This window comes from Malus domestica, chromosome 06, assembly GCF_042453785.1.
Source record: "Malus domestica chromosome 06, GDT2T_hap1".
Taxonomy (NCBI): domain Eukaryota; kingdom Viridiplantae; phylum Streptophyta; class Magnoliopsida; order Rosales; family Rosaceae; genus Malus; species Malus domestica.
In genome coordinates, this window is record NC_091666.1 from 20,306,858 (window position 1) to 20,332,875 (window position 26,018).

General features: G+C 37.1%; 3 protein-coding genes across 5 annotated transcripts; all 3 read right to left on the reverse strand.

Moving 5' to 3' along the window:
- Positions 1–217: 217 nt before the first annotated feature.
- On the reverse strand, positions 218–3,034 carry LOC114825655 (probable E3 ubiquitin-protein ligase RHB1A). 2 transcript variants are annotated; one of them, XM_029104685.2, is made up of 5 exons: positions 2,840–3,034; positions 2,073–2,199; positions 1,366–1,801; positions 1,052–1,161; positions 218–951 (listed from the first exon to the last, which is right to left on the reverse strand). In XM_029104685.2, exons 2-5 carry the CDS (start codon positions 2,136–2,138, stop codon positions 925–927), a joined length of 639 nt encoding a protein of 212 aa, XP_028960518.1. In that variant the 5' UTR covers positions 2,139–2,199; positions 2,840–3,034; the 3' UTR covers positions 218–924. The 2 variants fall into 2 exon arrangements, with proteins under 2 accessions (XP_028960518.1, XP_070679624.1); XM_070823523.1 differs by lacking the exon at positions 2,840–3,034 and adding an exon at positions 2,299–2,414.
- Positions 3,035–3,841: 807 nt separating this feature from the next.
- On the reverse strand, positions 3,842–8,099 carry LOC114825654 (uncharacterized). 2 transcript variants are annotated; one of them, XR_003774498.2, is made up of 8 exons: positions 7,856–8,095; positions 6,970–7,123; positions 6,445–6,875; positions 5,256–5,394; positions 4,869–5,002; positions 4,404–4,470; positions 4,243–4,314; positions 3,842–4,140 (listed from the first exon to the last, which is right to left on the reverse strand). XR_003774498.2 is itself a non-coding variant. In XM_029104683.2 (8 exons), exons 3-8 carry the CDS (start codon positions 6,634–6,636, stop codon positions 4,063–4,065), a joined length of 678 nt encoding a protein of 225 aa, XP_028960516.1. In that variant the 5' UTR covers positions 6,637–6,875; positions 6,970–7,123; positions 7,856–8,099; the 3' UTR covers positions 3,842–4,062. The 2 variants fall into 2 exon arrangements, 1 of the variants encoding a protein (XP_028960516.1); XM_029104683.2 differs by having other exon boundaries at positions 4,408–4,470; positions 7,856–8,099.
- Positions 8,100–16,445: 8,346 nt separating this feature from the next.
- LOC139196858 (uncharacterized) lies at positions 16,446–20,670 on the reverse strand. The gene is made up of 7 exons (XM_070823205.1): positions 20,247–20,670; positions 19,222–19,655; positions 18,830–18,945; positions 18,495–18,741; positions 18,235–18,357; positions 17,712–18,042; positions 16,446–16,723 (listed from the first exon to the last, which is right to left on the reverse strand). Exons 1-7 carry the CDS (start codon positions 20,668–20,670, stop codon positions 16,446–16,448), a joined length of 1,953 nt encoding a protein of 650 aa, XP_070679306.1.
- Between the last annotated feature and the right edge of the window lie 5,348 nt (positions 20,671–26,018).

The window sequence follows — 26,018 nt, forward strand, 5'->3', positions numbered from 1 at the left end:
TGGAGGTGAATGCGTTTGCATGTGTTCAGCATAGCACAAAAAATCACAGTAGTGCTTTTTTCAGAAGCAGCCTGGGGAAGTAACTAGCAAATGTATAAGCTTCAATGTTGTCTAAGTTCAAATATCGCAAAAAAATATAGAAAACTTCAGCTAAGCACCTCTGTATGCTTAAATATTAATGGAGTCAGTATGCCTTTTATAAAGGGAGCAGCCATGGTGACCAAAAAAGAGCAACTATATGTATATATGTATGGTATTAATAAAAGACAGAACGTTGAACATGTATAACACGAATCTACATGTCGATCAACTCAATCAAAACCTATCACCAAGCTCGTTATATACATAAATAATCTGAAAAACCATTATGAACCTTCCATCACCTTCCATCCTCCATATACACTAAACGACTCCACCACCAGCAACGGACCAGTAATTTGATGCCATTTATATGACAAGGGAGAGAACAAAAATCAGCAGCTCACATATGGCCAGGCTCACCACAAGAAAACAAGAAAGAAACTAACCTGCCATTGTGGACAATGAATCTGACTACTATCCCCTTATTCATGATCTATTTTAACCCATGTCATTCATTCTACCATTCATAATACTTTGCTCTAAGATCTAAGATGTATGCACTACAAATAGAAAATCGAGTTCAATACTAATTTCATGCCAGTGTCAACTCTAACCCCTCTTCCTTTTCATTATCATTGAGTTGAAAGGAATCAAATGCACAAGGGCACTGCATTTGAACGAGCATAGCTCCACAAACAAAACCAAAAACCAACCATATCTGTGACTGGCACCTAACCATGAGCACAGAATAGGAGGAAATAAAAACCTTCGTGCATTTGTAACCTCGGCATCTCAAACCATACTTCAAAATGGAGAGAACTGGACTTCAATTGCTGGATGATACTAGATTGGAGACTCAAATATCATTTCCTGCATCATAAGTGAAGAAGAGGCCTCTCAGTATTGTGGGTGACAATGGATATCTCTTCTCTTAAATCGCAACATAAGGAAAATATTAAACAAGGCAAACCTGATCACACACAGGACATGTGTCACTTCGTTCCATCCATTCAAGAATGCAAGCAAGGTGAAAATGATGATCGCATTTTGTGGTAATTTTTGGATTTTGTGGATCATACTCTGCAGAGAAGGAAGGAAATGATCTAGTAACTGAATGTGTCACATATTTAGAGGCAAGCGGAAAAACAAAGAGTGCAGTTTGAATGGACAACTTCAAGCAACAATGTCGTTGATCATAAGAAACTAAATGAAGGAACTTCCTCTTTAAAAGAAAGATAACGGTTTAATTATACAATTTTAGAATGGTTGAACCAAGGACTTTACCTTCCAAACAGGTGGGACAAAGATCCTCTTCCTCTATTGTTAAAGTAAAAGATTCCACTGATTTCTCAAGTTCAACTTCGGACTTCTTCAACGGATCAAGTTCTGAATCAGTTTGGGCTTTGCAGTCCGCATCCTTCAGGTCTTCACACTTGGGTGAAGCTTCTCGGGTATTTCGACCAACTGCTTCTTGAACCGAATCAGAATTTGTTGCTGTCTGCAATGCTGATTCACTCTTGCTGCCACAAATCTCTTGCACCGATGGTGGAGTATGAGGATCTTCTATAGCCACATCATATGGAATAGGGGCAGGAGGTGGTCTATAAGTGTCAGGTATTGATGTATCCAAATTTGTATCAACTAGGAGCCCAGTAGAGACTGCAGAGGCACCTCCTTGGCGAGACGATAAAGGAACTTGCTCATCTGATGTCCTTGGAAACTGCATTGTAATTCGAATTCACAAAAATATGAATAACAAGAAACAAAATAAATCACAAAATCAACTTCACTGCCAACACACACTGATTTAAAAGACTGAATTCCTTAATCAAGTCAATTATCAAAGGCCAAATCCACTTAAAACATTCACAAGAAACAAATAACCCCACAAAATGTTTTTAACAAAAGCAAAGCAACTCAACACTAAGAAATAGAAAAATAAAAAACAGTATTTAGAATTTAGAGTGTGTGAGGGAAAGCATTCTACTTACGTAATAGTATGTTGGTGCAGCATTTAGCTCCGTTCCTTTGGAAGAACAGCAGCAGCAGCCTCCCATTGTTTTCTTTTACTTATTATCTCTGCTGTGGAGAACTCGAGGCACTTGGTGCCACATATCCCTTAAACATAAAAAATGAAAAGGACGTTGTTAGACGACCGCAATAAGATGAACAATTTCCCCAAAATAAACAATAAAACTACAATTGATGATTTCAAACCCCATGACCAATAACTACGATTCAAGTTTTGACACCCGCGGATTAAACCAACTGTTCAAACACAATAGACCCTAAACACGTTCCTGGTGATATTAGTACAAAACCCCCACCATGTTAATTACTGCAAAACCCAAAAAACCCATCATATTAGCAGCAAAACGCATTTCATGGAGCTTAAAAAATAATTAAAAATTAGTGAAAATCCAAACTTCTCCACTACCAACACCCAATTCTATACACTTCGAGCAATTATCACGAGTAAAACAGCATCAAATTATCATGGAAGCAACTAAAGCAATCAAATTATACACAGACAACAAACAGCATCAAATTATTAGGGAAGCCATAAACTAAAAGCCTAAGCAGTCAATACCAATACACTTTTAGAAAGGAAAAAAATACATGATCAGCCGAAAAAGCTCATAAAAGCAGAAACAGGATTTTACAGAAAAACTCTTGAAAAGTCGATAAAAACACAAAGAGGAAGAAGAAGTAAAAAATATCAATCCCAATTTAGCAAGGGTTTGAGAATTTTGATTACCTTTTTGTGGATTGAAGACGCTTCGATCGGGATCGAAATTGGAATTGGGGATTTTAGAGGAAGGGAGGGAGTGAGTGGAGAGAGAGAGAGAGAGAGAGAGGGTGGACTCGTTGGAGAGCGTTTTGGAGGAGAGAGAGAGAGAGGGTGGCTGTTCTTTTCAGGGGGAATAAAACAAAAATACTAAATTAATTAATTATGCTGAAAATTATGAAATATAATAAATAAATAAATAAATACATTTTGTTGAAATTTTGGTATGGGTTTGTTGATTGTTGTTGTACCAATATTCACAGGTGGCAGTGGCATATGGGAAAACCAGTTTTTGGGCTTTTTTTGTTCCAAGCCCATTACTAGGTTACAAATTTGGACCCTTTTTAATCAATTTTGAGCCTAAATCCTTTACCATTTCAAATTCAATTCGGTCCCTTTTTCTTGATACAACGATATTGGGCTGTGGGGAGTTTGATTAAGTCATTTTGCATCATTAATAATCAAACTCACGATGTAAGAGTCGAACCTAAGATGTTCCATTTACAAGTAAAGAAGAATATTACTAAAACGATAGTGCAAAGATATCTACGTGAGTTACACTCATACGTATGTTTTTTTGAAATACATGATCAATACTGCACCTAGAACCATAATTATCTATAGAATTTAGGTTTGCTTAGTCCTACTTCCACCAATGCTTTTCCGTAGTTCAAAACTTTAAACAAGAAATAAAGGTACTACGTCTCACCAATCTACACCAGTAAATAAAGAACCTGAAAAAACTACATGATTGGAGAAAAACTCCCCTCTCACGGTGAAAAAGCCCGCACACACTCTCTCTCTTTCTCTTCTCACGTAAGCATATGTCCTATCACGTGAAGAGAGAGAGAGAGAGAGAGAGCTGGGGTTAGCAGCCAGAATGGATAAGTTATTCGCCCTCGGGAGTCTGCACATTAGATTTTGCACAAAACCATATGCTTGTAAAACCAAGCACATCATATAATACTCAAATGGCAGATATAATGATGAGATTAATACCTAATATTGATATAGAACAACTTAGGTATGAACCCTGTATTACAAAGTTAGGATTCGAGGAAGCGATGTCACCGTACTAAAGCCGAAGACTCTCCACATCAGTCTGTGATTAGATCTGACCTAACGGTTAGGTTAGTAGATACATATGTATATTATTATACAACCATATTTCCTTTTTTTGACATTCTCATTTCTCATTCTGCTTGTTTCCACTTCCGACTCCTGGCAGCATCCACAAATTCAGTGACCACCGATACCTCATCCAACGGCATCTGCAACCAAGAACAATAAATATGACGCAGAGGATTCTATTTGTGCATTCTAAGCATGTATGTAATTTTCTGTGTGCAGAAACATGAGAGAGAGAGAGAGACCTGCTGCGATGTAAAATGTCGTTGTGCAGCATTGATCAATTGTTCCCTTGTTGGATTAGAATTGCCGCTTAACTACAATTTCAAATTGCCAGAGCAGGATTTAGTCGAATGATTTCACAACCAGGCAGAACAAACAAACAAAGAGCAGGAATCAGCGATACCCACAAGATTGAAGTGTCTGCAATACCTCCTCAATGAGCTTGTTCCTAGTTTTCCCAAGTTTACTCTCTGATCATCCACACAGAAGATTAGGCAACACAATAATGGGTGTACATAGAAATGCGGAAATTCATACCGCATTAGGTGTAGAAGGATAACTATATATCAGAGCATGACCATTTAACTAAGCCAGAAAATGTGTCATCTACTAGAACCATTGGAGTCACCAATGCAAGCATATTGAAGCAAAGCGTTTGTTATTACTTGAGTAGGAAATCATAAGCAAAAGCATTCTATCCAAAGGCGTTAAAACAGTACATTCCCAATTCATAATTTTTTATTCCTAACAAAATTTACAGCATTGTTTTTAAATAAGTGAAAACATATTGAGGAGACTCATTTAGTAGACAGGATAAATTTTCAATGACAAACATGAATACCCAGAACTCACTTTCCAAGTTACTTACCGATTGGGGTGCTTGGATGTATTGAACTTCTCTATAACTTCCACGATTTACTGACTTTGTTGCTGAGGGTGGAACATATGGCCTTGAAAATCGAACTCTTGGTTTACTATGCTTATGGAACTCAAAGCATCTAGCTGCCAAAAGAAATACAATGATGAAAATTAGATAGAAGCTCCAAACAAATGCCAAACGAAAATATCGTAAAAAGAGCAACCCAATACACAAGGATCCCATCATCAAGATCCAAAAGGGGACAGATGTACAGTCGTATCCCTCATCCCCTAGAGGCTGTTTTCCCATTTTGAGTCCACAACCTCCAGGTTGCAATGTAAAAACCTTAGAAATGACTAAATTGACGCTTCATCAGGCATGGTTTATGCAACTTACAGAAATCATTCTCCTTATCACCATGGTCAGAGCTGCCGCTAGAGTAATCAAGATTGCTATCTTCCTCATTCCCTGTAGGATGTTCCAGCACACTCAATGCATTCCTTTGCAGCTTAACTTCAACTCCATTTTTCAGAACCTTGTCTCGCCAAAAATTAACGGTTTAAAAAATAAATCCCCACAATGCAGAACAGGATACTGAAGTGAAGTTATAAGATAAATCGTCCACAAGTAGTAATAACAATGAAAATCCATACTTGAGACTCAAGATTTGAAAGAATTAGTATAATAACACGCCCTAGATGGCAATGATAAGAAGGATTACATAAATTTACTTAATTCAAAAAGCTTAGGTTATGATCTAAACAAAATCGCAACCGATAAACTGAACCCAGAACAGAATTTCTGATACAAAATATCCAAAATTACATTTGACATGATTGCGTATATGATGCAAGAAGATAAAAAAAGAATGAGAGAAAGATCCAGAATCCCGCCAATGACAACGCACTCGGAAAAGAACTACAAATTCCAGTTGTCCCCTCCAAGAAACTTAAAACCCTATGATATTCATAAAATTGGTAGGAAAACGTACAAAGTGAGGATAGGGTGCTTATTGGACCTCGATAAAAACTTGGCCGGGGATTTCAACCCGGACGAAGGGAAAAAGAGTGTCCTGCACATACAACTAAGGAACTATCCTCACAAGATACAATGAAAACCCATATATTTGTATGACATGCAAAACCCCCAATTGTTCTCACAGTAGGAAACAACGAAGCACATGAAATGATATGCCTCGCTGTCAACTAATGCCTAATTTTCTGGGTCATCCCATAATTTTAGAAAGATGTTCCCTTTCCATAGAATACAACATAAACACAATTTTTTTTAATACAAGCGATATTGGGGAGAGGTAATGAGACTCAGAACCTTGCTCTTAACGAACCGAGCTACAAGTTAGTTTCACAAACACAACTTTTATAGAATAGAGGAAAATGACTAAAAGCCCAGCTTTTTCCCTTCCCAACAAAAACAACCAAAATTATCAACAAATCCACTTCAGATCAAAATTCGGCAAAACAGTTGAAAAATAAAAGCAATTATGGTAAACAAGTCCACAAAAACCAAATTAAGAAATAATTAAATGAAGACAAAATAATTTAGAAAAAGTGAGAAGGAAGAATACCAGCCAGTGCCAACCCCCAAGCCCAACAGCTTTCTTGACCACGCCTTGAAGACCCACCAAAACAGACTTTGTTCTGTTGTTTCCAGTGACAATAACCTTGGTGTGCCTGGGAAGAACTGAAAGTTCCTCATCTCCGCTTTCGTCCCGAAAAGGCGATAGCATCCGAGAACCACAGAACTCTGGCTCCAGCATTCTTCCCAGTTTTGATCACAAACTAGAGCTTCTACTAAACCCAATCAAACAACCAAAACCAAACCGCTTCACAGTCCAATACCCAACTTCTGAATTCAACAATTTGAAATACAAAAACCCATTTTTTCGATCCTAAAGGCCTTTTCCTCAAATGGGTTTTGCTTACATTACTACTAAAATTTCCCAGACAGATTCATGAACCAAATTAGCCAAGAAAATCCAACCTCCAATTCTGATCCCTGTGGCAGAAAGACATATGAAGGCCTTATGTTATAAATAAACCCAGAGACATGCAGTGATTCGAATTAATTCTAGAGGGAGAGAGAGAGGGACCTTTCTTCTTTATGAATGTGTGTAATTCTTGAGCTCTGACACGAAATCTTGAGGGAAATCTTCAATGCAAAACAGATAGAATGTCAATCACTGCTTCACGGGCTACGATTGATCACATTAAATGAAGCACTGTTCTTCACTCTGTATGCAAAACCTGAATCAATATATACACACATATATTGGATTAGTTTTCTCACACTTTTCTGCATTGAATAAAATTTTGGAGGTGATTTTTATTTACGAAAATTCATCCGAAACAGCTGAATTTTTTCTGAAAGATAATAATGATAAGAAAAATCTATTTACTTCTATGGTGAAAATACGTCAGCACTCAACCAAAGCAAATCCCAAAACTTTTGTTTGGCAGCTGAGAAAGTGTCAGAAATAAAAAGTTTTAAATTTTTTTTGGCCTATTTAAAAACTGAATAAAAGTTTTATTTAAACGAACCCCACTTAACTGAGCTAATCAGACAAAGGGTACAGAAAACCAACATGATTAAATAAAGCAGACAAGAAAAACAGGCACAAAATTTTTGATTTGACTGTTTGTGCCCCCACTTTCTGGAACTTTTTCATTTTTTTTTCAAAAAAATAAGCTCAACCATGCATCAAAATTTGTTAACAACAATGAATAATTACAACTTAATGACATTACAACCAGTGAAAATTACAAAAGCAATCAAATAATTAATCCCAATAAACTCCAAAAGAAAAAAATAATACTAACAGTGAGGGAGCTGCTAAAATAGAAACTTTTGGAGCTAAATTCAGCAAAGATATGAGCTTGAACCAGTAAAAAATTTGCAAATGGCTGAGAAACGAAATGTGTCGAAAACCCAACTGAAAAAAAAAAAAAAAAAAAAAAGCAGAGAAAAAAGTGCATTACCTGTTTGGTTCTCCAGAAAATAACAGGAATCTCTGAGAAAAACCCAGATGACAAAAAGGTACCCAAGACAGGATTTTGAATAATATGGAGTGATCCTGAAAATTGTGGAGAAATGGATGATTTGAAGATTGTGAAAATGCAGAGGCGTTTCTGAGAGTGAGTGAAAAGGATTGGAATTTGCTGATGGAGAGAGAAAGTAGAGAGAGGGGGGGGAAGGAATGAGCACACTAAATGCTTACCAACTGTCAAGGGAACGACCTGCCATTTGCCGTACAGTCATGCCTTTGTAACCGGGTATAGCCGGTTGAAATTATAGGCTCCGGCTCGGCTAGGTTTTGTGAGCCGGGTGGTTTTGTCGTGTAGTGGGAGATTTAAGGACTACAGCGTGGCCCAAACAGTGTGTAGGTTGGAAAAAGTGAAAGGAAAATTAATAAAATAAGTTTGAAATTTTGAGTTTTAATGATAAAAATAAAATAAAGAGTAAAGTGAATTGTATCAGGATTGATTTTTTTAGTGTAAACATATAATTTTTCGTTAAAATGAACAATATTTGGAGTTTTTCGTTAAAGTTCCCAAAAGTGAAAGGTTCTGAAAAAATTAGAAAAAAAACTGAAACCGAAGTCTTAACTGAAATAATTCGGTTTCCTTTTATAAATTCTAAAAATCGAACCAAATATTAATTTCGATTTGGTTTTCAATTTTGACTACAACCTGAAACTAAAGTCTGAACTGAAATAATTCGGTTTCCCTTTATAAATTGTAAAAATCGAACCAGATATTAATTTCGGTTTGGTTTTCAATTTTGACTACAACCGGACCGAATCCACTCATAAATATTATAGGCTCCTTGTAAATTTCTGGAAATTGGAAGTGAGAGATTCAACCCAAAAAATTGTTACTATCTTTTTTAACTCCAAAGAAATAGAAATTTATGTTGGTAAAAAGTAAAAGGTTGTGAAAATCTACCCAAGGGGTTTCTATTTGTTCAACAGTTTTGGTCTATGAAATTTAAATTAAAGCTCGGAATGTCGTCGAGGGTGGCAGTGTGAGCAACTAAGAGAAGCCAACCTCCTAAGCCCACAATCTAGGAAAGCCCTAAAAAAATTTACTAGTACATAAATATGCTGAAAACAACCTACATATCAAAAACTAATAGCATGTTTTTTGGTAACATGTAGCTCCTCGTGTTTTATAAAAGGGTTTGTCTCCCAATCTTCAGGTCTTAAATTCAACAAACTAATTTTTCTTCTTGAAAAATTGAATGAAATGATCAATCAACAAATCTCAATTGGTAAAATGATTGATTTTGGGTTAATGTTTATTCGATCTATAGTCAATGTTCGAATTTTATTAGTTCAACTAGGGTTGGGAAACCGAAAATTTAAACTCAACTCTCTCTCTCTCTCTCTCTCTCTCTCTCTCTCTCTCTCTCTCTCTCACACACACACACACAACTTCTTACTCAAATTCACACACACACACACACCCCTCTCGCTGTCTCCCTCCCTCAATCCTTCTTGATCCTCTTCGGTATCACCATTCACCACTACACTCCTTCGGCTTGCACAAACTCTCTCTTCCTCTTGACCCACCACCACCTATTCCACTATCAAGTAGCCGTTGATCTTATCTCTCTCTTCATCTACCTACCAGCTCGATGAGAAACCCTTTCGTTTCAGCCGTTGACCCGTTGACGTAGAGCTCCGTCAATTCTCAACCAAATCTCTCAATTCGACCGTCAATGTCTGTGTCTCTCTCCCCTCTATCTCCCTCTGCAACTCACTCTTTCTTTTAGAATTTAGGTTTTAAATTTTCGAACTGGGGGATGAATTTCATAATTGGAGGATGATTTTTTGTTGGGCCTATAAAAAAAAAAAAAAAAAGGAATTTCGGTTTCCCAAACCCGAAAAAAGAAATCCAAAAATTTGGGGATTACCAATTTTCGGTTCTTGATTTTTCCGATGTTTTCAGTTTAGTTTTCGGTAACCATTAAACCAGATCTAAGTTTTTTTTTTTCGAAAGGAGAAATTAAATTAAAAATCAAAGCCTCTAGGGCATCCATTACAAACAAATATAAAAGAAGATGCACTCAGAAACTGCATTGATCCAAACATGATAATAGGAGAGGGATCAAACAACTGAAAGCGACAAGAGTATCAGCAATTAAATTAGCTTCACGGGACACGTGGGCAAAATGGATGTCTTCAAACCAGCCTTTGAAAGAAGTAATGTCTATAAAAAGGATTTTAAGCTTCCAATACACCGTACATTTTGAAAGCACAATATCGATGATTAATTTAGAATCTCCTTCCACTAGAACTTTTGAAAATCCAACTCTCCTAGCATGCACCAGACCCATCCAAAGGGCCATATCCTTAGCCGTCATCATACTCACATGGCCAAGAGGAGCAGCAGCAGCAGCAAGAGTGAGACCATTGGACTCTCTTAAGCAATCTTAGCAACCTGGTATGGGTGGGGATTGGTGCTTCTGTTCTTGGAAATCAAGTTTTTAAAAGTCCGAACTTGCCAACAAGTGAGGAAGGTTTTACAAAAATATTGCTTAGGAATATTAGGGGAAGGTTCCAACGAGAAGGATTTAACATCCAATCAAGGAGAGGTTGATGGGGAGGAGGCAAAATATGAAGATTAGAAAACCTCCAAACATCTACGCAAAAACACATCTTACAAAAACTAGCCCTAAGTTCAACCATTCAAATCGATAAACTCATTTCATGGTATTTTTTATAAACGATAAGGTAATCAACATTAAATTCTTCTAAATTATTGTTTGGACCCATTTTTACACTGTCAGTCCGAGTAATCGAGATCGTTGAATGAGTAGGATTTTAGACCAATAAAGTGGTTGAAATGATTTTCAATTATTATTGAGAAATAATATTGTAATTTTAATTATGATATTATCTCTTAGTAATATATTAAATTATTTAAACTTAATATTTGTCTAAATCCCAATTGATTTGAATGGTGATGAAATATAGGGATATGCATTAAGGCATGGCATTAGATAACAGCATGCAAAGATATTGGGATACGATTTGCATATGTGGTATTGCTTTGGCCACATGACACATGTATAATTAGGACTCCTATGCAAAGTGGTATTTTGATGGAAGATGGCATCTCAAGTGATTAGCTGATACAATAAAATTGCATGCATGGTTGCACAAGTGTCGTGGGAAAGATAGCTTTATAGTTTGCATTAGGAGTCTTTGGCTATGAATGACATCTTAATGGGATAAAGCAAGGCTACTGATGGAGTTTTGATGTGATGTGATAAGCCTATTTAGAAAGGAGAAATTAAATTAAAAAGCAAAGCCTCTAGGGCATCCGTTACAAACAAATATAAAAGAAGATGCACTCAGAAACTGCATTGATACAAACATGATCATAAGAGAGGGATCAAACAACTAAAAGCGACAAGAGTATCAACAATAAAATTAGCTTCACGGAACACGTGGGCAAAATGGATGTCTTCAAACCAGCCCTTGAGAGAAGTAATGTCTATAAAAAGGATTTTAAGCTTCCAATACACTGTACATTTTGAAAGCACAACATTGATGATTAATTTAGAATCTCCTTCCACTAGAACTTTTGAAAATCCAGCTCTCCTAGCATGCATCAAACCCATCCGAATGGCCATATCCTCAGCCGTCATCACACTCACATGGCCAAGAGGAGCAGCATCAGTAAGAGTGAGACCTTTGGACTCTCTTACGCAATCTTAGCAACCTGGTATGGGTGGGGATTGGTGCTTCTATTTTTGGAAATTAAGTTTTTAAAAGTCCGAACTTGCCAACAAGTGAGGAAGGTTTTACAAAAATATTGCTTAGAAATATTAGGGGGAAGGTTCCAACAAGAAGGATTTAACATCCAATCAAGCAGAGGTTGATGGGGAGGAGGCAAAATATGAAGATTACAAAACCTCAAAACATCTAGGGCAAAAACACATACTAGCCCTAAGTTCAACCATTCAAATCGATAAACTCATTTCACGGTATTTTTTATAAACGGTAAGGTAATTAACACTAAATTCTTCTAAATTATGAAAAAGAAAATTCAAACATGAACGTCGTGTATGAATGGTCTTAACCAATGGAACATATGTTTTCAAAAAAAAAAAAATTGTAAATGCTTATGATGTATTTAACCAGGGTGCCATTTGTCCGACAACCAAAATTGAAAATTGGACGGTTGGTATTCACTCTCATCCATTCCCCAAGTTCTATCATATAAGCTCTCATTGTCATTCTGGGCAATTTAGTCTTTTTAATGTATAACTTGGGCTCCACCTTCGAGATTGGAATAGGAGGTAAGCCATTTAGCCGTTAGCCAGTAGGCAAGCCGAAGCCAAAGCGGAGGACATGAAAAGTGACCGGTCACTCAACAAAGGGAGGGAAATAACATACACGTGTCAGGAACACAGCTGCCTTACCTTATCCTAACAAGTGTCCACTTGAGACCACGGTATAAAAAAATTGGAAAGAATTATCTTCCCTCCTATTTCTCTCCCTTCTCTCCTATCCTCTCATACTTTTTATTTTTGTCATTCTCTTTACAAAAAAAATTAATATAAAATGTTAATATGACTTATTCATAACGTTGAAATAGAAAGGGAAGGAAGAGGAGGGACAAAAAAGGGAATCCTAATCTCTGTCTAGGTATTAAGGGGTTGACCACAATCGCGACTAATTATTTGGCGCTTAAAAAATAAAAAATAACATGTCACCCCAACTATGAACTCACTTGGATCGCTTAAGTCATGATTCTCACATAAATATAAAAATAGATAATTTTTATTTTGCATTGTTTTCATTAAACTGTAAGAGATTTGTTGAATCTTAAATAAACATTCATTATATGTTTATTCTCCATATTTTTAATATGATCCAGTACTTTATAATTTATATGCTATTTTATTTTGTAATTTATTTATCTCAGTAAAGCTATATATTTTTAAGTAAGTAGATATTTATTTATATGTTACATAACAAATTTAAGTAAAATTACCCAATAAAAAAAAATTGTCTAAAATTTTGTCTAGAAGCCTAAACGCTCATACTATTGGACTAGCCTTTCAGAAGCTTGTTATTAATATTTAATAGTAAGCAAGCAAAACCCCCACTCACCATTTGTTTTATTAGAAAAAAAAAAGGAAAAAGAAAAGAAATAGAATAAATTTGAAATTGGATTACTAGTCCGCCCTTTCCTTGCAACCAGTGCAGTTGGCGCGCACCCGTCTCGACTCCCGCTTTCTTATTTTTAGGGATTTCATAGCGTGGGTCCCCCTTTCCCTCTCTATCTCTGTCGGGAAAGAATCCTTGCCGGATCATTTTATTAGAGATCATGAAGATCTCGTGATTGTGATCGTTCATCGTACATTTTGCAGTCAGAAATTATTTCAAAATTTAAAATTTAAAATTAAATATAAATAGTACCTAACAAAAACTAACCATATAATGTACAATGAACGGTCACGATCACGGGATCTCCAGAAAAAGGATATAGCAGGGATCATTTTCCATCTATGTCTACTTTTCTATCTCTAGGGTATACGGTATACCCATCTTTCCGGAAAGAGATACTCTCCAAATTTCTTCCACCAAGGCCATCGAATCAAGTGATCCGGATATTTGAAATTTAATCCAACGGCTAAAATTATTATAACTTTTAAAGAGGCCCCTGTTTTTAGCCGTTGGATCAAATTTTAAAGGTCTGAATTACTTGATTTGGTGACATTGGTGGAAGAGATTCGGAGAGGATCTCCCCCCTTCTTTTTTTCTAATTCATACGTGTACCCTTTTTGTCACATCCCGGCCCGGGGCGGATCACTTCCCGAGCCGGGATGTGACACTTTTATTCCTTTTTATTTATTTTTTGACAATTTTTTTTTCAGACCATCTCTAACCCTTAAGTTAAAATTTTAAATTTTTAACTCAGAAGATTTAGATTTTCATCTTGAAATAGTTTTTCTCCTCCAACCATTTTAGGTTAAATATTTAGCATGAGATTATTAAAGAACAAATTTAAGATATTTTTTTCTTAAAGTAACTTTAAAAAAAAATTATGTAGACTATCCAATTTAATTTTATGTGACACACCCCGACCGGAGTCGAGGCATGATGGCCGTCACATGAGGGTGACGTAACCAAGTGCGCAACAAAAGTGAAAATACTAATAAGAAAATGTGAATAAATAAAAACCAAACCTAAACTTATTTAACTAGAGATAATATATAAGTGTGCGAAAGTGATCAAGTATGTAATACACATATATCAGAGCATAGGTAACACGAAAGTGCAGTCGAACTAACTAAACACTAATTATACAAACCGGGAAAGGATCCCTACATTATTTAATGGAACGTCAAAACCGCCGTGAGCCACCAAAGATAAACAGTTACCTAGAACCTGGAGGGGCACAAAACAGTGGGAAAAAACAAAGCGTTTGAAAACGTATTTATCTTTATGAACATAATAATCCCTCCCTGTAAAACCCGTATAGTTTCCAGAAAAATACTACTACATAGGTATCAAAACCAATGCACAAGACCAGCGAAAACTGAGATATGCCATGTCATAATATTTCAACACTAAAATAAGTAAACCAGATGTGCAACTAATATAAAATAATATGCCAGTCGGAGTCACCTTGCATGACCTGTACAACTGGATCTATAGCTCATCAATCTAGGCTAGCACACGAGTCGGAGACACCTAGTGTGACCTGTATGACAGGTTAGATATAAATATGTATGCTTAAGTGCTACGATCACGTGAAGGCTATGTGATAAATTGTGGGTCACCTACGAGTCAGAACCACCTATTGTGGTCTGTACGATAGGCTGGCACCAGACATGGATCCAAGGTGAACATGCAGTGCGGGAGGTGAACAATCACGTGAAGGCTACCCCTGGCCCCGGGCGGGAGCACTAATACCGGGGTGCACCCATGATGAGCTCTAAATAAATGTATGCATATCAATGCAATACAACCCATTCAATTACATAATACTCACCATAAGCTTACCTGAGTCTCCTCAGCATCACACAATACAATCATAAGTGTAACAATGAAATATTTATAATGTAACTTATTTACGACATGGCAAACAAAGCATAATCCCATATAAAAACATTTCTAGAAACCGTATATGTGTGTGTGTGTGTGTGTGTGTGTGTGTAGAAAACATATGCCCACTCACTGATAAGTAGCAGGATCATAACCCCCTAGCTTCGCTTATCCACGCTTGTCCTTGGGGTACATCTCACCTATATGCGATACAACTATTTGTACGTTAATCAATTAGCACGTATATAAAATCCAAAAATAACTCTTCATAGTTTGCTCAAATGTAAGGTTTGAATATACGAACGTGATCTACTCCACACAAATTTTTAGAAATTTTTTTGGACACCGGATGTGCCCTTACATGCCAGCCATACGCATACACGTGCACGACACATTGACGGAAACCCTAACGGCATTAGAAATATTCCATCAAAATAGACGGAACATTCTGTTAAATGGTAGCGCGTTAGAATATTCTGTTAAAGTTAACAGAATATACCTTCTTCTTCTCCGGTTACCCGTTGGTCTCCACTGTCCACCGCCGCTGGCTGCTGTCTACACTCGCCGGTTTCGGGAAAATTTTCAAAGCTTTACATTTACTGCATTTCTTAACCAAAATCCATGAAATTTATATAGATTTAAGGCTCTTGAGGAGTAGAACACGTTCGTACCTATTAAAAGTCCAAAATCCAACGGAAAACGGTCGTAAAATCCCCCGACAATTTCGACCAAAATTGGAACTTCTCACAATCATGTGATCCGACGTCAACACAACTCCAAAATTGCTCCAAAGTTATAGGGAAGTTGCGTGGGGAATTTTCCAGGTCCTAAGACTCCGTAAACTCGCCAAAATCGTGACGGAGTAAACTTGTTCCTCATCGGAGCTTCTGGTTTCTCGAGTTACACTCGTCCGTTCAATGATTAAGTGGTATCACTAAGTTCATAAGGTCAAGGGGAATATGATGATGTAAAGCTCACGTTCGATCTGTGAGATTTTGATGGGTTTGGGTGTGGGTGTGTCACGATGCAAAGGAAGAAGAAAGAAGAAGAGTCAAGAATGAGAGAGAATGAGAGTGTACATGTGTGTGTGTGTGTGCGTGTCTGATTGGGCAGAAGAAGAAAATAAATATTTTCTGATTTGGCCACATGATATAAAGACCTAAATAATTGGGTAGAGAAGTATTGAGTTTGGATCAACATTTAAAAGAAAGACAACTTAATTCTACCTAGTTACGCATTCAGTTGTTCATAACCTTTTTCATTACTACTCTGATTCGGTCCTAACTCGCATCAACGCGCTTATGATGTCGAGTACGATTTAATTACGATAGCGAGAAAAATAATTTAAATCTGCACATGTACATCCACGTCACTTAACCAACGAGGACATATTCGTCCCTTTACACACTCGGGGAGAAAATTATGTAATAAATTGGGACGGGTCGTCACAGTCTACCTCCCTTAAGAAAATTTCATCCCTGAAATTTCTACATATTAACACATCAATAGTCAAAGAACAGACGTGGATACAAGGCTTGCATGCGTTCTTCCGTTTCCCAGGTAGCTTCCTCGACTGAGTGGTTCCTCCACAAAACTTTAACCATACGAACAGTCTTGTTCCGGAGAACCTTGTCTTTCCAATCAAAAATCGTCATCGGCTCCTCATCGTAAGTTAAGTCTGGGTTAATCACTAGTGGCTGAGGGGGAATCACGTGCGACGGATCAGGGATATATTTATGCAGCATAAACACGTGAAACACATTATGCACCTTTGATAATTCTGGAGGTAGCTTAAGCCGATAAGCAATTTCACCAACTCACTTGGTGATCTGATAAGGTTCAATATAATGAAGACTTAACTTACTTTTCTTTCTGAACTGTATCACGCATCTCTATGGTGATAGCTTCAAGAATACCCAATCTCCAACCTTATATACCTTGTCAGTTGAATGTCTATCACCGATACTCTTTTGTCGTTCCTAGGCCACCTTCATGTTAGCTTTAATCACCTGAATATTCTGTGTGGTCTCATCTATAATCTTAGGACCCACTAGCACTCTCTCGCCAACTTCAGACTAACATAACGGGGTACGACATGGTTTACCATAAAGCGCCTCAAATAGTGACATGCCAATGCTAGAATGATAGTTGTTATTATAAGCAAACTCGATCAAAGCTAAACTTTTATGCCAAGCGTCTCCAAACTGCAAAACCGAGGATCTCCGTGCTGTAGAGCAATCTCGAACATAAGGCTTTATGGAAAGCTACCCAAAATTTATAAGTGAACCTGGGATCCCGATTAGAAATGATACTAATAGGAACACCATGGTACTTGACAATTTCCGAAATAAATTGTTCTGCCAACTGACTCAACGAGTAATTTTCTCGAATGGGTATAAAGTGTGCTAACTTGGTGAGTCGATCAACTATCACTCAAATACCATCATAACCATTCAGTGTACAAGGTAACTTGTACACGAAATTCATGGTAATATCTTCCCATTTCCACTGAGGTACGAGAAGTGGCTATAATAACCCAAAAGGTTTCTTCCTTTTTGCCTTGACTTGTTGACAAACTGCACAACGACTTACATATTCTGTGATTTATTTTTTCATACCAAGTTAATAATAGAAATGTCGGATGGTATGATTCATCTTGGTACTCCCAGGATGCATCGCATAAGCCGAAACATGCGCCTCATCAAGTATCTCTTTCTTTAATTATACTACGTTAGGTACATACATCAGATCACCTTGCATGAGCATACCATCCGGTCTTCGGACCCTGAGGTCTTTCTTTTCCCCTCTAAACACTGCTTGTATTAACTCTTGAGATTCCGGATCATTCGCCTGAGCTTCGAGTACACGATCCAACAAAATTGGCCTAACTTGAAAATTAGCAAGTAGAGCTCCCTGGTAATCTTCACCTAATGTGACTCCAGTAGATTGCAATTCAGTCAAAAGTGGAACACTGCACGCGTAAAGTGTGTTGAGTCGACCCTGAGATTTCCTGCTTAAAGCATCAGCTACAGAGTTTGCATGACCCGGATGATACTCAATCGTGCAGTCATAATCACTGAGCAACTCAACCCATCTCTGCTGCATGAGATTAAGATATTTCTGAGTAAAAATGTATTTGAGGTTTTTATGGTTGGTGAAGATCCGACATGTTTCCCAGTACAAATAATGCCTCCAAATTTTCAATGCAAAGATAATAATTGTTAATTCTAGATCATGAGTAGGATAATTCATCTCGTGGGGTTTTAACTATTGCGAAGCATATGCGATCACCTTGCCATGCTGCATTAGTACACAGCCCAAACCAATCAAAGAAGCATCACTATAAATCTCAAAGTTCCCACTGTCATCAGAAAGCGCCAGAACAGGTGCATGAGTGAGACAATATTTCAATGGCTGAAAACTTTGCCCACAATCATCACTCCACTCTAATTTTACTCATTTCCTGGTCAACCTGGTTAGAGCTAGGGATATAGCTTAAAAGTCTTTCACAAAGCATCGGTAATAGCCCCAAGGCCGAGAAAACTCCATACTTCTGTGACAGTCCGAGGCTGCTCCCAATTATCCACGACAGCTACTTTATGAGGGTCCACAAGAATACCCTGGGCTGATATCACGTGTCTCAAGAACGCCACTTGATCCAGCCAAAATTGGCATTTACTAAATTTAGGATACAGCTGATATTCCCTCAACTTCTTCAAAATTAAAGTGAGATGTCTAGTATGCTCCACCTTAGATTTAGAATATACCAAAATATCATCGATAAAGACAATGACAAACCTGTCAAGGTACAGGCGAAATACCTAATTCATTAAATCCATAAAAGTTGCTGGAGCATTCGTTAACCCGAATGGCATCACAAAAAAACTCGTAATGTCCATATCGAGTCCGAAATGATGTCTTCGAGACATCTTCATTCCTAATCTTCAGCTGATAATACCTAGATTTCAGATTAATCTTTGAGAACACAAAGGCACCCCGAATCTGGTAAAATAAATCATCAATACGAGGTAACGAATAATGATTTTTAATTGTCACCTGGTTCAACTGTAGATAATCAATACATAGCCTCAGAATTACGTCTTTATTTCATACAAACAAAACTGGAGCTCCCCACGGCGAAGTACTCGGCTGGATAAAACCCTTATTAACTAATTCTTGCAACTGAGTTTTCAATTTCCTCAACTCAGCAGGAGCTATTCAATAAGGGGTTAATGAAATAGGATATGTACCTGGAATTAGATCAATAGCGAACTCTACCTCACGACCTAGGGGTATACCAGGTAAATCATCAAGAAAGACATCAGGAAAGTGTAGACATCCTTTCCTTAATAGTCTCTTCGCTCTTACGGTCGAGATAACACCTTGTCTCAACCCATAACACTCGCCAACAATAGTGACCACAGGTAAGCCCGGCCGATGGAAAGTGACAACCTTCTCATAACAATCCAACTTGGTATAATTGTAATGTAACCAATCCATGCCCAGAATAACATTGACATCAACAATATCCAGAGGAACAAGATTAGATGGCATGATGACATCCTCAACAAGAATAGGATATCCTTGATACTTCCAGCTGACATAATAAGTTTCACCTCTAGGCATGGAGAACTCCAACTTATAAACGAGGGGGGTAGGGTGTGGTTGAGTTTTTTGAGCAAACATATGAGAAATAACATAATGCGTAGCACCTAAATCAATTAATACTCTAGCAAAATGACCAAGAATATTCAATGTACCTATAATCAAATCAGGGTTGCTATGAGCATCTTGCAGAGTGATGTGGTGAACACGACCCTATGCCTGATGCCGACCTCCACGACCTTTATTTCCTTGATTACCTCGTCCTTGACTAGGCTAATTAGGCTGTCTCGTCGAACCAGCATTGCTAGAAGTAACATCAAGGTTCTAGGACTGTCTTCCAATATACTACTGTGGTCCACCGCCTTGATACGGTGTATACGGCACATAACCTCTCTGATATAGTGGATAACCACCCTGATAATATGGATCCACTGGCTACTGATAGGCTTCCCCAGAATACGGAGCTATATCTCCCTGATAGTGGTAAGCACCACCATAACCTGTCGGAGTATTGCCACTAGGTCCTTGAATCTGCTGAATATGAACAACTGGTGGTAAAGCATGAGGCTGGGGTTTCTGCTGATTCTGCGGGCACTAGTTAGCTAGATGCCCCATCTGACCACAAGTGAAACATCCATTACCACCTTGTGTACATTCCCCAAAACGACGATTATTGCATCTTAGGCAAAATGGAGTACCTGAACTGTTAGGATTTCTCTGCTTCTGAAATCGGGAACCACCTGTGAACCTACCGCCCCTCCGCGGCGTAGTAGAACTCGAACCACCACTGGATGAACCAAAACTAATATGGCTCCGCTTAAAATTCTGTGTTTTACGAGGATCGTATGATGACTGCCCTTTATCTTTATTATTATTTTTCTGAGCATTACCTTTTTCTTCCTCCTCTTCACTATCATCCGGAGCATTCTCGGAGTCCTCAACCTGAAGTAGAACTTCAAAGAATTCCTGATATGTGGAACATGGAGTCGAAGTTACCATATAACGCAACTTCATACGAGTACTCTTCTTAAAACGTTGAAGCATCTCAGCAAGATTTTCAGCGATATCTGGACAATATCGGGACAAATCAGTAAACTTTCTGTGATACTCAGTGGCTGACATCTTCCCTTGCTTCAGTTCTGAGAATTCATACCTCTTATGATCCAAATACTCCGGAGTTATAAATCTCTTCTGAAACTTCTATTTAAACACCTTTTAGTTCATAGCATCTTAAGCTGACAACGGATAAGATTTCTGACATAAGAGATCAAAATGATTTGGACTTAAGCAAAGAATACAGGACTGCCCAACCTAATCTATGATACCAAATTGACACACCCTGATCGGAGTCGAGGCATGCTAGCCGTCACGTGAGGGTGACGTAACCAAATGCGCAACAGAAGTAGTAATAATAATAATAATAATAATAATAATAATAATAATAATAATAATAATAATAATAATAATAATAAGAAAATGTGAATAAATGAAACCAAACCTAAACTTATTTAACTAAAGATAATATATAAGTGTGCGAAAATGATCAAGTATGTAATACACACATATCAGAGCATAGGTAACACGAAAGTGCAGTCGAACTAACTAAACACTAATTATACAAACCGGGAGAGGATCCCTACATTATTTAATAGAACGTCAGAACCGCCGAGTAGTCCTCGTGAGCCACCAAAGATAAACATCTACCTAGAACTTGGAGGGGCGCAAAACAGAAGGGTGAGTGGGCAAAAACAAAGAGTTTGAAAACGTATTTATCTTTATGAACATAATAACCCCTCTTTGTAAAACCCGTATAGTTTCCAGAAAAATACTACTATGTGGGTATGAAAACCAATGCACAAGACCAGGGAAAACTGAGATTTGCCATGTCATAATATTTTAGCACTAAAAGATGTAAACCAGATGTGCAACTAATATAAAATAATATGCTAGTTGGAGTCACTTTGCGTGACCTATACGACTGGATCTATAGCTCATCAATCTAGGCTAGCACAAGAGTCGGAGTCACCCAGTGTGACCTATACAACATGCTGGGTATAAATATGTACACTCAAGTGCTACGATCACATGAAGGCTGTGCGATAAATTGCGAGTCACCTATGAGTCAGAACCACCTATTGTGGTCTGTACAACAAGCTGGCACTAGACTTGGATCCAAGGTAAGCGTGCGGTACGGGAGGTGAACAATCACGTGAAGGCTGGCCATGGCCTCGGCGTGAGCACTAATACTAGGGTGCATCCATGATGAGCTTTAAATAAATGTATGCATACCAATGCAATACAACCCATTCAATCACATAATACTCACCAGAAGCTTACCTGAGTCTCCTCAGCATCACACAATACAATCACAAGTGTAACAATGAAATATTTATAATGTAACTTATTTATGACATGGCAAGCAAAGCATAATTCCATATAAAAACGTTTATGGAAACCGTATATGTATGTATGTGTCTATATATATAAACAAATGCCCACTCACTAATAAGTAGCACGATCGTAGCCCCCTGGCTTTACTTGTCCACGCTCGTCCTCGGGGTACGTCTCACCTATATGCGATACAACTATTTTTACGTTAATTAATTAGCACATATATGAAATCCAAAAATAACTCCTCATCGTTTGCTCAAATGTAAGGTTTGAATATATGAACGTAATCTACTCAATGATACAAACCCACATAAATTTTTAGAAAAAATTGTGGACACCCTCACCTGCCGGTCATGCGCAGGTACATGCACGGCACATTGATGGAAACCCTAACGGCGTTAGGAATATTCCGTCAAAATAGGCGAAATATTCCGTTAAACGGTAACGGCATTACCTAACTCCGTTAGAATATTCCGTTAAAGTTAACGGAATATACCTTCTTCTTCTCCGGTTACCCGTCGGTCTCCACCGACCGCCGTTTGCACTTGTCGGTTTCTGGAAAATTTTCAAAGCTTTATATCTACTTCATTTCTTAACCAAAATCCATGAAATTTATATGGATTTAAAGCTCTTGAGGAGTAGAACACGATTGTACCTATTAGAAGTCCAAAAGATAACAGAAAACGGTCGAAAAATCCCTCGACAATTCCGGCCAAAATTGGAACTTTTCAAAACTGTGTGATTCGACGTTAACACAACTCCAAACTTGCTCCAAAGTTCTAGGGAAGTTGCATGGGGACTTTTCTAGGTCCTTAGACTCCGTAAACGCGCCAGAATTGTGACAGAGTAAACTTGTTCCTCATCGGAGCTTCTGGTTTCTCAGGTTACACTTGTCCATTCAATGGTTAAGTGGTATCACTGAGTTCGTGAGGTCAAGGGGAATACGATGATGTAAAGCTCACATTCGATTTGTGAGATTTTGATGGGTTTGGGTGCGGGTGTGTCACGGTGCAAAGGAAGAAGAAAGAAGAAGAGTCGACAAGGAGAGAGAATGAGAGTGTATGTGCGTGTCTGATTGGGCCACGAGATATAAGGGCCTAAATAATTAGGTAGATAAGTATTGAGTTTGGATCAAGATTCAAAAGAAAGATAACATAATTCTATCCAGTTATGCATTCAGTTGTTCGTAACCTTTTTCGTTACTACTCTGATTCGGCCCTAACTCGCATCAACGCGCTCATGACGTCGAGTACGATTTAATTACGATAGTGAGAAAAATAATTTAAATCTGCACATGTACATCTACGTCACTTAACCAACGAGGGCATATTCGTCACTTTACACACTCGGGGAAAAATTATATAATAAATTGGGATGGGTCGTCACATATGAATACTTTTAGATTCCAACAAATATTGAAAAATCACAAAACCGACATCATGAAACTCGTGGAACACTATAAAAGAATATGAAACACAAAAAATATTTTTTTAATTACTTTAGCCGTTAGATTTAAATTTGAACCGTTAGATCTTTTTTAAATCGTTGGATTTGATTGTATGAAATCTTAGTCGTTGAATTCAATGAATTTATAAATATAAAACTAAAAAAAATACATATATATGGTGGGTAGACCCTACTAACCAGGGAGAATCATGGGCTAAATTTTTCCCAGAAATGAGTTTTGAGTTAAAACTCATATTTGCCCTAAGGGTTGGAGCAAGCTAGGGTAAGTTTAGAGTTTAAAACCTGAGTTTTACTCCAAGGGTTAGAGTAAATCTTAAGGGTTGTTATCTGTTGCAGCTCTTTTCATGCTAAACCTCCTATTCATGGACTTTTACATATCGATCGACGAATTATAAACCCACTCCAACTTACTCCAACCATTAGACCAAATATAAATTTTAACCCAAAATTCATTTTTGACGCAAATTTAGGCTTGAATTCCCTCTGAGTTGGTGGCCTAGCCTACCATATTTGTGTACTTTTTTTATTAGTTTTATATTTTGAAATTCATTAAATCCAACGATAACAAAATGATTTAACAGTCCAAATTTAAATCTAACGGCTAAAATAGTTTAAAAAAATCATGTATTTCATATTCTTTCATAGTGTTTCCCGAGTTTCATAGTGTCGATTTAGTGATTTTTTAATATTTATCAGAATCTCAATATTTTTAGGTTAAAATGTTCATAAAATTAAATTAGGATAGTCTACATAAATTTCTTCTTTAAAAAAAAGTTACCTTAAGAAAGAAAAAAAAAAGTATCCTAAATTCATTTTTTAGTAATTTTGGGTTTAAAATTTAACTCAAAAAGGTTGGGGCAGAAAAACTATTAATGGGTTAAAGTCTAAATTTTTTGAGTTAAAAATTTTAAGTTTTAACTCAAGGATTGAAGATAGTCTAATAGGAGAAACTTTTGAGCTATAAAATAAGCAAAAAAATTGTTAAAGGTAAAGTTTTTTTTATTTGATTAACTAGCACTATTTGTCACACACACTGCCACACACAACTACATATAGATGCATTTGATTTATTTATTTATAAGGAGAAGGAGAGGAAAATTAATGGTGAGTGGGTGCTTTGTGTTTTTTTAACAAGGATAAATCGTCAAAATGGTCCTTGAGATTTGCATAACACATTACTTTGGTCCCTAAGATTCCAAATCGATAAAAGTGGTCACTGAGATTGTCCACCATCCATCATTTTGGTCATTCCGTTAAAAACTCCGTTAAGTGTCCCGGAGCTCTTGGCCGGAAGTTTGGGCAATTTTCAAAGCTTCGTAACTCAATCATTTCTTAACCAAATTCAACCCATAATATATCAAAATGAAGATAGGAAAGTGTAGAATAAGATTATACTATTTTGAAGCCCAATGGCTGCCAGAGATTGCCGGAAAATAGCCTCAAAGTTGACTGGTCCGAGTGAAAACTTGAAAATTCGCCGAAAACTGGGTAAATTTTAAACGTTCATAACTTCTTCAATACTCAACGAAATCAAGTGATTCAAATTCGAAAATCATACTTCTCGACGAGACAAAAAGAATGATATCTTTTTTGACTGCTAACTTGTTGCGGTTTGGCCAGAAAATAGCTTAAAAGTGGCTGTTTTGGTCTCGAGTTAGCAACTTTCGAGCCTTTTTCCGACCAAACCACGACGAGTTAGCCGTCGAAAAAGGTACCATTCTTTTCGATTTTTAGTCACGTGTAAAGTGGGTTCATTCTCCCTCACCAGCACACTTTGGTTTTTAGGCACTCTTAGGTTTAAATTTATTCACCTTTTCCACATCATCACAAATTATGGCTTCGTCACCTTCCAGGTGTCGGCCAGCACAGTTCGATTCGGATTCCGAGTGGACATCCTGGGTCGTGGTGTGTTATATCATGTATGTGTACTTTTTTTTTAGTTTTATATTTGAAATTCATTAAATCCAACGATAACAAAAAGATTTCATAGTGTCGATTTAATGATTTTTCAATATTTATCGGAATCTAAATATTTTTAGGTTAAAATGTTCATAAAATTAAATTAGGATAGTCTACATAAATTTCTTCTTAAAAAAAAAAGTTACTTTAAGAAAAAAAAAAGTATTCTAAATTTATTCTTTAGTAATTTCGGGTTTAAAATTTAACTAAAAATGTTGGAGCAGAAAAACTATTAATGGGTTAAAGTCTAAATTTTTTGAATTAAAATTTTTAAGTTTTAACTCAAGGATTGATGATAGTCTAATAGGAGAAACTTTTGAGCTATAAAATAAGCAAAAAAATTGTTAAAGGTAAAGTTTTTTTATTTGGTGACAATTTATTTGATTAACTAGCACTATTTGTCACTCACACTGCCACACCCACGCACAACTACATATCGATGTATTTGATTTATTTATTTATAAGGAGAAGGAGAGGAAAATTAATGGTGAGGGGGGTGCTTTGTGTCTTTTTAATAAATATATGGAATTTTCAAATTAGGAAAAGTTGAGTGGGGCCACCCACCTATCCCTAGTAGCCACAAGCTGCTTCCGTCCATACACGTGAGTTAGTTGTACCGCGTGCTTGATATTGCAATTCAAAATGTACCAACA

Bases quoted from the DNA above. Each gene is read 5' to 3' on its own strand.
- LOC114825655 (XM_029104685.2), bottom strand. From the start codon at position 2,138: ATGGGAGGCTGCTGCTGCTGTTCTTCCAAAGGAACGGAGCTAAATGCT. The intron at 1,162-1,365 runs GTAAAGTCCTTG...CCTTCTCTGCAG, and splicing joins TTGTCCCACCTGTTTGGAAG to AGTATGATCCACAAAATCCA. The intron at 952-1,051 runs GTTTGCCTTGTT...CTTATGATGCAG, and splicing joins CATGTCCTGTGTGTGATCAG to GAAATGATATTTGAGTCTCC.
- LOC114825654 (XM_029104683.2), bottom strand. From the start codon at position 6,636: ATGCTGGAGCCAGAGTTCTGTGGTTCTCGGATGCTATCGCCTTTTCGG. The intron at 5,395-6,444 runs GTATTCTTCCTT...TGGCGAGACAAG, and splicing joins TTGGGGGTTGGCACTGGCTG to GTTCTGAAAAATGGAGTTGA. The intron at 5,003-5,255 runs GTAAGTTGCATA...TTCTTTTGGCAG, and splicing joins TGATAAGGAGAATGATTTCT to CTAGATGCTTTGAGTTCCAT.
- LOC139196858 (XM_070823205.1), bottom strand. From the start codon at position 20,670: ATGTCAGCCACTGAGTATCACAGAAAGTTTACTGATTTGTCCCGATAT. The intron at 18,358-18,494 runs GTATGGAGTTTT...CAAAGTTTTCAG, and splicing joins AGCCTCGGACTGTCACAGAA to CCATTGAAATATTGTCTCAC. The intron at 16,724-17,711 runs GTATGCTCATGC...AGCTACCTCCAG, and splicing joins CAGGGTCCGAAGACCGGATG to AATTATCAAAGGTGCATAAT.